The sequence below is a fragment of the Alosa pseudoharengus genome, unplaced genomic scaffold (genome assembly GCF_046254945.1).
Source record: "Alosa pseudoharengus isolate Yale_2024_CS ecotype anadromous, Long Island Sound unplaced genomic scaffold, YU_APseudo_1.1 YU_APseudo_1.1_scf_20, whole genome shotgun sequence".
Classification (NCBI taxonomy): Eukaryota; Metazoa; Chordata; class Actinopteri; order Clupeiformes; family Clupeidae; genus Alosa; species Alosa pseudoharengus.
In genome coordinates this window covers 14,649,738-14,658,853 of record NW_027468664.1, presented here as the reverse complement: position 1 = coordinate 14,658,853, position 9,116 = coordinate 14,649,738, and the positions used below count along the sequence as shown (strand labels likewise).

General features: G+C 41.0%; 1 protein-coding gene across 1 annotated transcript in view; it reads left to right on the top strand.

Annotated features, from left to right (window-relative positions):
* Window positions 1-8,767, top strand: part of dcn (decorin) — a 30,852-nt gene extending 22,085 nt beyond the window's left edge. The window contains exons 3-8 of the mRNA XM_076296649.1: window positions 521-633; window positions 2,242-2,455; window positions 4,157-4,270; window positions 4,740-4,833; window positions 6,516-6,654; window positions 7,216-8,767. Of these exons, the coding sequence (XP_076152764.1) occupies window positions 521-633; window positions 2,242-2,455; window positions 4,157-4,270; window positions 4,740-4,833; window positions 6,516-6,654; window positions 7,216-7,416 (875 nt within the window). The 3' untranslated portion in view covers window positions 7,417-8,767. The remainder of the gene's footprint in view (window positions 1-520; window positions 634-2,241; window positions 2,456-4,156; window positions 4,271-4,739; window positions 4,834-6,515; window positions 6,655-7,215) is intronic.
* Window positions 8,768-9,116: the final 349 nt, after the last annotated feature.

The following is a 9,116-nucleotide window of genomic DNA, read 5'->3' as shown; positions in this document are numbered from 1 at the left end:
AGATCTGTGTGTGTGTGTGCGTGTGTGTGTGTTTGTGTGTGTGTGTGTGTGTGTGTGTATGTGTGTGTGTGTGTGGGGGGGGATACTATGCTCACAGAAAAGAAACATTGAATTCCCCAGCATATACTGTACAGTCTGTAGCTGCAGTGCCCATCGGAGTGATGCATCCTGCAAAAAAAAAAATGACAATCATGTATAGATGTGATTATCTTCTGTTTAGTCCTCTTTTCTCATTTATCTGCAACAGCATTTTAAAACTACTTTCTGTAACGTTTTTCATGACTACTGCATTTAATTTGCAGATGTATGACTTGTGCATGGGTACATGGGTAAATTCAATTAAATTACTTCAGAATTAGCTTTTAAGCACTGTCATGTGAATGGACTTGCTAGAAGGAAGTGGAATGTAATGAATGTGTGTTATAATGCTGATAATGCAGTACATGGCAATGCCTTATGGCTTCCTGCCTTTCTTTAGTTTGTGTGGCTTTGCTCTCATGAAATGTCTGTTTTTGTTCAGGCCTGAAGAACGTTCCAGAGCAAATCTCTGCAGACACCACTCTGCTGGATCTGCAGAACAATAAGATCACTGAGATCCGTGAGAATGACTTAAAGGGACTTAAGGCCCTCCAGGTAAGAGCCATATGGAGACACATTTATGGTATTTAGCAGTTTTATCCAAAGTGACTCACAACACACATACATGCATATGGAAATACACACATGCACATATGTATACAAATACATATGCATATATGTACATGCATACCCTACTGGACCTACATGGTCTACTGTATATACATATACACATATATACTGTACATACATAGTCCTTCATGCATGCAGGTCTCTTTAATCAATAATTAGTTATTCCAAACTTTACTCTTTTTTGCAATCTCATACTCACTAGAACACCAGCCAACAACTCAAAGCATTCGAACACTCCCACAAGTTGCCTGTGGGTTTGTGTGTGTGAGTTTGGGTTTCTGCGTGTGTGTGTGTGTGTGTGTGTGTGTGTGTGTGTGTGTGTGTGTGTGTTTGTGTGTGTGAATGTGTGTGTTCCCCTTGATGCCAGATTTGGATTGCTTTTCTGCGTCCCTCCCAGTGTTAATCTCAGGAATGTAGACCCTCGCTCTCCACAGGTGCTGGGAAAACAGCTCTCTGGATTGGAGCACTTCAACATTCACACACACACACACACACACACACACACACACACACACACATACAAGATTATCTTGGATGATCATCCAATATTGTGAAGTATAACAAACTGTGGGCCCAAGCAGAGGCCAGGTAACGGGGAACCAATGTCCCTCCAGGGGACTAAAACATTCCTCAGATTTTCAAACGGACCTCTGGAGTCGCACCATAAGAGATCCTGTTGGGTCACATACTCCCTCCATACAAACACACACACAAATAGACACACACACAATAGACAAACTTACACAAGCAAACACACAAATACTTACACAGACAGTACATGCAAATACACACCCACACGGCCACACCCATACAAACATGCACAAACACACACACAAACACACACACACACAGAGAGAGAGAGAGAGAGAGAGAGAGAGAGAGAGAGAGAGAGAGTCTGCACACACCACTTAATCTGTGGGAACATGGACACTGTGAGAACAATGGGAAGTCCCGGCTCTGATTAATTTATTTTACTCAGTCCAGTAAATAAAATCACCCATTTTAATACTGGAAAGCACCACGTTGTTTAATGTGGTTTGTTCACTGGCCTGGGATTGCTTTTGTATCCAAGTGCCCCTGGCTAGGTTTTCGCGAGACATTAAGCTCAAAGTGTTGGGAGAGAGAGAGGTCATAAATATGAAGTCACACGGAGAGAATTAGAACACGCACAAGGAATAAAGATCCAGTTCAGGCTCGTCTACAGCCGTGACTCCACGAAACACACCAGGGCCTTTCAATACAATTTGGCCAGGGTTCACAAAACTACCAAGGAAGTGCAGGGCTACAAAGTGATTCACTTGAATCAAAGGATAGACAATAACTTTTGAAGTGTCTTGCCGCTAGCCACCACATTTAAATAGGCAGCAACACTTTACGGGGTGTACATATCTGAATGACACTTAATGACAGTCTTCTTTATATTCATGACAGGTGTCATGTCATAGTTATGACAGTGCCATGTAAGTCTAATGCACACCCCTCAAATAAAGTGTTACCAAAAAGTCTTAATTTTGTATGCATTTCCCATCACAGACTCTGATCCTGGTGAACAACCAAATCACCACCATCCACGCCAAGGCTCTGATCCCGCTGGGCAAGCTGCAAAGGCTCTACCTGTCCAAGAACATGCTGAAGGACATGCCGGCCAACATGCCCAAGAGCCTGCAGGAGCTGCGCATCCATGAGAATGAGATCAGCAAGATCAAGAAGGCCTCCTTCCAGGGCATGGCCAACATGATTGTCATGGGTATGTCACACCGTAGGACAGGAACTTGTACAGTTAAGACTCAATTTGTAGGACTTGGTTTTAGCACAATGGTTAGTGGGGATGTTCTATGGGGTGGACTGCTGGCTGCTATACCAGTACAACACATATTCAGTTGTGTTCCTTATATACAAATATGATCCTTTATGGATGAAACAATATGACAGACATCTAATATGGATGAATGTAAGAGAGTTGAGTTGTAATGTGGACAGTCATTAAACATAGAGACCATATATGGACAATCATAAGGAAATAAGTGCTTTATGGAGAGTCATGAGCAAAGAGATCTAATGCAGACCATGAGGGAATGGATCTTACTGTATATGGGCGACAAATGTGAGGTTTAGTCACACAGAGAGGTTGGAATAAGAGAGGGGATCAGGCAGTTTTCCTACACATCTGGAGCAGTTGGAAGAGGCAGGTTTGTGGGGGAACAGAAGGCAGTGGGCCAGAAAATTGTGTTATTTGGAAAAGATGTACAGTACGTATGAGATGGCAGAGGTGGACTGTTGGAGTGCACATGTGTAATGGAATATATGTGTATTTGTTATTAAGCTATAGTGAATCCAATAAGCAGATGCTAATATATTTATAAAGTATGCTGCAAAAAAAAAAAAAAAACAGCAATAGATAAGTGCTGTTTAAAACGTGAGTTTTTGAAACATAACAATTACAGCATTAGGTCAGTCTACCATTGAGGTACCACAAATGAAAAGTCTTGACTACGATATCTTGCTACTGAGTAACTGCAGACAACATGTGGGGTCATTAGAGATGTAAAAAAAATAGAGCTGAGTCATGGCATTAAATAGGTCGGTACTGACCCAGTAGCTAAAGTCCTACAGGTGCGAGTAAGAGATAGTAAGTTTAATTCTAAATCAGATTTATTTAACAGTGTCTGTGTGTGTGAGAGAGAGTGTGTGTGTGTGTATGTGTGTGCGCGTGTGATACAGAGAGAACACAGGAAGCACTTTGTTTGTGTGTGAGGGTTCGTGGGCGTAAATAACTCTAGTGATGTGGGTATGAGTGTGCTCATTCCATTGGCTCTCTGTACTTTGTGCTCACACATCCTGTGGGATCATGGGGTCATAGACTCCTTTTGCAGAGAGTGCTTCGCAGTGGGGATGGTAGTCAGCTGTTGTATCTTAATGTCTTAACAACTATTCATCTCCACTAGATGTTTTTGTTCCTGGTCTCATTTATGCTAGGGGAGCGCAGCAGGGCTACTATGTATCTGACATTAAAATAATCTATAGCAAGATAAACATGAAGAAGAACATAGACAGGCCTAAACCAGTAATGCCTCTCAATACATTTTTACTAAAAAGAATGAAATATGGTTTAAATGAATTCTTATTCTAGTTATACTTTAAATAAACCCTCATTTTTTTCTACAGCTGCACTTTAAAACATAATTAATTTTGTTACATCTGTTAACACTTATTACGTTTAAGTTTGAATTATTAATATGTTATACATAAACCTTAATACATTTAGGATGGCTTGCAATTATGTACCAGCCTAAAAATAACAACTGCTATGTTCCCACATCCTTTTAAACATTTTATACGCTTTGTCCTCTCATCACAGAGTGAAGGAACATAGCATAGCTGCATGTCTGTTTCTTATAACTACTGTGAAATGAACTTAGACATTTGGATTTGATTTGTCTACTTTCAGAGCTTGGCTCCAACCCCTTGTCCGCCTCTGGAATCGAGGCAGGAGCGTTCTCCGACCTGAAGAGGGTCTCCTACATCCGCATCTCTGACACCGATCTCAGTGCCATCCCTAAAGGTACACACACTCACCTGACCATCACCTCGGCTCAGCCTCACGCATAATACACAGAGAGGCCATGTGATTTATAGTACTGACCACAAGCCTGACATCAAAGCAGCACAAAAAAGAACCATGCCTTGATATCAAAAATAAAAGTAATGACAGTCAAAACCAGCAATAATGTATATGGTACAGATGTATGTACAATGCACTCTAAGTAGTGATGCAGATGTACTGTACAATGCACTGTAAGTAGTGATGCAGATGTACTGTACAATGCACTCTAAGTAGTGAGGCAGATGTACAATATGTACAATGCACTCTAAGTAGTGATGCAAATTTATATACAATGCACTCTAAGTAGTAATGCAGATTTGTGTAGAAGGCACCGTGAGAAATGAAGTAGATTTACATAGAATACAGTTGGTGCTTGTTACTGTATTATTGATGTTTTATTTGACTTTATTCCTCTGTGGATCCCCAGGTCTCCCTGCCTCCCTGTCAGAGCTCCACCTTGACGGAAACAAGATCACCAAGGTTCAGGCAGAGAGCCTGAAGGGCCTCAAGCACCTGGCTAAGTAAATATGACTCTTATCCATTTTAAATAACTCATAGTATGGTGGCTGTCCCCCCCCCCCCTCCCCCTCATTACCACACAAACCTTAAACAATCTGCCTTAAGCAGAGACTGTCTTCCACACAATGTCATTTTCACTTGTGGAAAACTGACATTTAAGGATAAGGAAGTGTAGGGAACAGATCTGGCAACATCCCCTGTCTGGTCAACATCATGGACCTATTAAGCAGATTGCCTAATCGCGGTCAGTAGGAGGCCTGGTCTTCTGATGAAGGATGTTATCTGCCCCTTGTGGGATGGGCAGAGGAAGGTAGCCCTCTCATCTCCAGAGCTCTGGCTCGTGTCTGAAAGCATTCCACAGCTGACTTACGATGCCAAAAGGGCAAGACCCTCGAGCATATGGTGCAAGGGGGGATATCGTCAGCTTACATCAGCTTGCATTTCATCCCATTTACACTCAATCTGTATCTGCACAAAACAGACGGAAGAAAGAGAGTTGAAAAGAAAGAGAGAGAGAAGAAAAGGAAGAAAAAAGAGATGCATAGGGCAATCGTGAACTCTGTGACTCTCTCTCCCACCACAAGCTAGATTCAGATTGCCTGCCAAAGACTCTCACACCTATGACCCTAGGGGTTAGCTCAAATCATAGCTGAACCAAAACCACACTAAAGAGAAAATATTATACCCTGTTATACTAATCACATTGCTTATGCTGGAGCGCAATTAGGATATATGCCAACATGTAGGATTTGTTCATGGTAAATTCTCAGTGTTTTGACACACAATGGGACGTCAGGATGATAAATGCATGGCAAACAGAGGACTAAACAAATCCTCCACTGCAGAGGATTCTGCTCAAATTCAAAACATGTTTTCAGATAGCAACAAGTGAGGGTCCTTTCCAGTGAGATTAATGATAATAAATAATTTTAAAAAAAGAAAAATCTCGGTGTGATACAGTATTATGGCAACTATGATTATGATTTCATAGAGCCCAGTTGGTGTTCATATGAAGGTGATTAAGATTGCAGGTGACGAGCCAGCTGAAAAGTGCTGAAAATCAAATGGGAATAAACTGAATGACCTCATGCTTGAATTTATTCTGGAATACATGAAATGAAAAGTGTTTGTAATAGTTTCCAATATCCATTCCCTGTGAGTTTTAGGGGTGGAGGAACACCATTCCTTCTTCTTCTTCAAAAAGACAGACCTTGGCAACGTTACTCAGTCGTGTGTTTGAACTCATTCACATTCCCTTTTTGAACCGAAACTTCAACTACAAATTTGTGCGTTTTCATTACTCTTGCTTGTCCTCTTTTCTACTACCAACACAAGAGTATATATTAACCTACACAGGCATAGTTTAGTGCCAGTGTACTCCTGTGCATTTTTTAAAAGTGTTTATTTTTTGCCGCTTTTTGCATTTATTTGGATTAGACCGTGACAGGCGGAATTACACCCAGGTCCCTGTGGCTATTTGGAGTCAGATGTGATTGCGATGCTGCCAGTTGTTCCACAGCTCGCCCCTTCCTACATGCTTCTTGAAGTGTTCTAATTGTCAACTTCAAAATGTTTTTTGAATAGTGTTGTGTTTATTGGGCGACTCTGTCGCTGATAAATTCATGCTGTGCTCTGATTGGCCTTTGTACGTTGTTTATCCTCTCTCTTCTGATCGTGTGGACAGGCTTGGCCTGAGCTACAACCAGATCAGCGTGGTGGAGAACGGCACTCTTGTCAATGTGCCTCACCTGCGTGAGCTTCACCTGGACAACAATGCCCTGACCAGCGTGCCACCCGGTCTCCCTGAGCACAAATACATCCAGGTGAATACATACAACCATACCTGAGATTTCTTCCAATAAACATGGTGTCAAACTGTATTTTATAGCCGAACACCTTACTAAGCATTAAGGTCATGAGTCAAATTAAATCAGGTGAAATTAATGGCAAAATACCACATAGAAAAAATGACACATAGTTTTATAAATGTAGTTAATGATAATATTTCATGAAACCACAGAGGTATATTTTAAATTGCAGTAGTGACAAGACCTTACAGTACAATGTTTAAGCAGAAAAGATTAAGACCCTGCTAGTCTTTCAATCAATATTTAGGGATCTAACCTGAAGGCAGTTCACTTCATACCTGTCAATCCTTTTCTGGGTTTCTCACGTATTTTAACTTTTTTCCCACTGTGTTCCCGCTTTATTATTTTCCAGTAACAGAATTTGTCCTGTATTTTGGGTGAGAAACCTGGGACATCTCCCTTATTTTCAATGCTCAATATTGACAGCTATGGTTCACTTAGCGTCCAAACTAATATCAAATGCCATTCCTACACTCTTTCCGCTAACCTGCTTCACTTCTGTGGCGACCTTCACAGGTGATCTATCTCCATAACAACAAGATTGCTGCCGTGGGAACGGAAGACTTCTGCCCTCCGGGCTACAACACCAAGAAGGCCATGTACTCTGGCATTAGCCTCTTTAGCAACCCTGTGCCCTACTGGGAGGTCCAGCCAATCACCTTCCGCTGTGTCTTCGACCGTTCCGCCATTCAATTGGGCAACTACAGGAAGAAGTAGTCGAGTAGCCAATGAGGGCTGGCTCTTTGTGGGTCCCAAACATTTGTTTGTTTGTTTGTATGTTTGTTTTTGGCCCACAAGCATCTCAAGCACATAAGTCCATCATCCCTTCCCCATTCCACCGACTCAGTGCACAGTCTATGTGAATGAAAGAAAGACAAAAAAGCCACAGAAAATATTCTTTATGAGATAGCAACATATCATCTCAGTTCATAGTGAAGGTATCATATATCCATAAAAAAAACTCGTCTTATAGGACACATCAATACAACACAGACAGGTTTATACTCACTAACATACTGCATTACGAGCACTAATTCAGTTGTTCTAAAGGTGTACTTCCCCCCATTTCTGACGCTGAAAGTGTGCAAAGACTTCAGTGAGATCCTATGACCACTTTAAGTCCCATGTAGTTAAGACAGCACTACAGAGGCACTAAAGTTTAAAGATAATGAATTGAGATTTTATTCTTCAATTTTTCTTCTTTTTAATTCTAAACAAAAAATAATTGGCCCTTTTTTTTAAAGATTCTGCTGGACCTAAGCCATAGTGTGACTCAGTCCTTCAGGCCAGCTGGCCTGCTGCGCGGGCAGCGAAGGGTTAACTACCCATCTGGAAATAACGTTAACAAGAGCCGGTGTACTAGAGAATGTACTAACGTTACCTGTGTAGTGCTACAGTTAAGAGTATACCGATAGGATATTGTAGATCTCATTTTTGTTTTGTTTTGATATTTTTCATATTGCAGACAACACACACTTTGCGATATCCTCTCGCTCTTGCTCGACAGTTTTGTCTGTATGTTTGTTTGTGCTGTTATGGGGTTTGTCTCACTGTCTGTTAGTTGTTCTTTCCATCATGTCTGACACTCTGGATCCACATCTGACACTGCCATGTAACACAGGGTTAGACAGCACAATCGTTCTGAACGTACGGTAACTCCAAATAGAATAAACCTTTTTTTCCAACATCACGGAAGACATTCCCAAAAACCTATACGCATGATTTAGTATTTTTTTCACCTTTGCAACCTCTTAAAAGACAGATTATGGTTTTATTGATGACGTGTTGAAAATGAAAAAAGAGTGTATTGCTTTCTTCTTTCTTTCTTCTTTCTTTTCATTGGTTTGGTTTCACTCAGTTACAGTATATATTTTTTTTCTTTCATAAAGTCTGAAGAAGTTTGGAGGGATGTCACAGGCAGTCGTGCCTTTCACCCTCATGCTAGTGTGAATGTCTCATGTATAGTTGCTGTATATAAATGCTGTATAAAAACCTTCTTCAATGCTTAAAGGCACAAGCACTTACGGTAGTTCAGACTTAATATATCGGTAATAAAGGTGATCCTTTTTCCTTGTGTTTGTTTGAGCAAGGGCTCCAGCATAGGTGTCCTAAAACAACAACAACAAAAAAAATAAAGACTCAAATTAATGTCAGCACAAATCTTTTGGGCATACAAGGTGTTAGTAGACATGGCACAGGCAGAGGGGGAAACTCCAGCTTCAAGTAGGCTAGTAAATGTTCTATCACATATTCCGACCATCTGATTCTAATAAGCATAACTTTTCAGAGGTGGATCAGCTAACTAGTGAAATCACCTGTTTTAGAGATGAGGTGTTATGTGAACAGGGCGAACCGATTCATGGCAGGACTTTCACTTTCTTAAGGGCCGTTCATACCAGGAACAATAACTATAATGC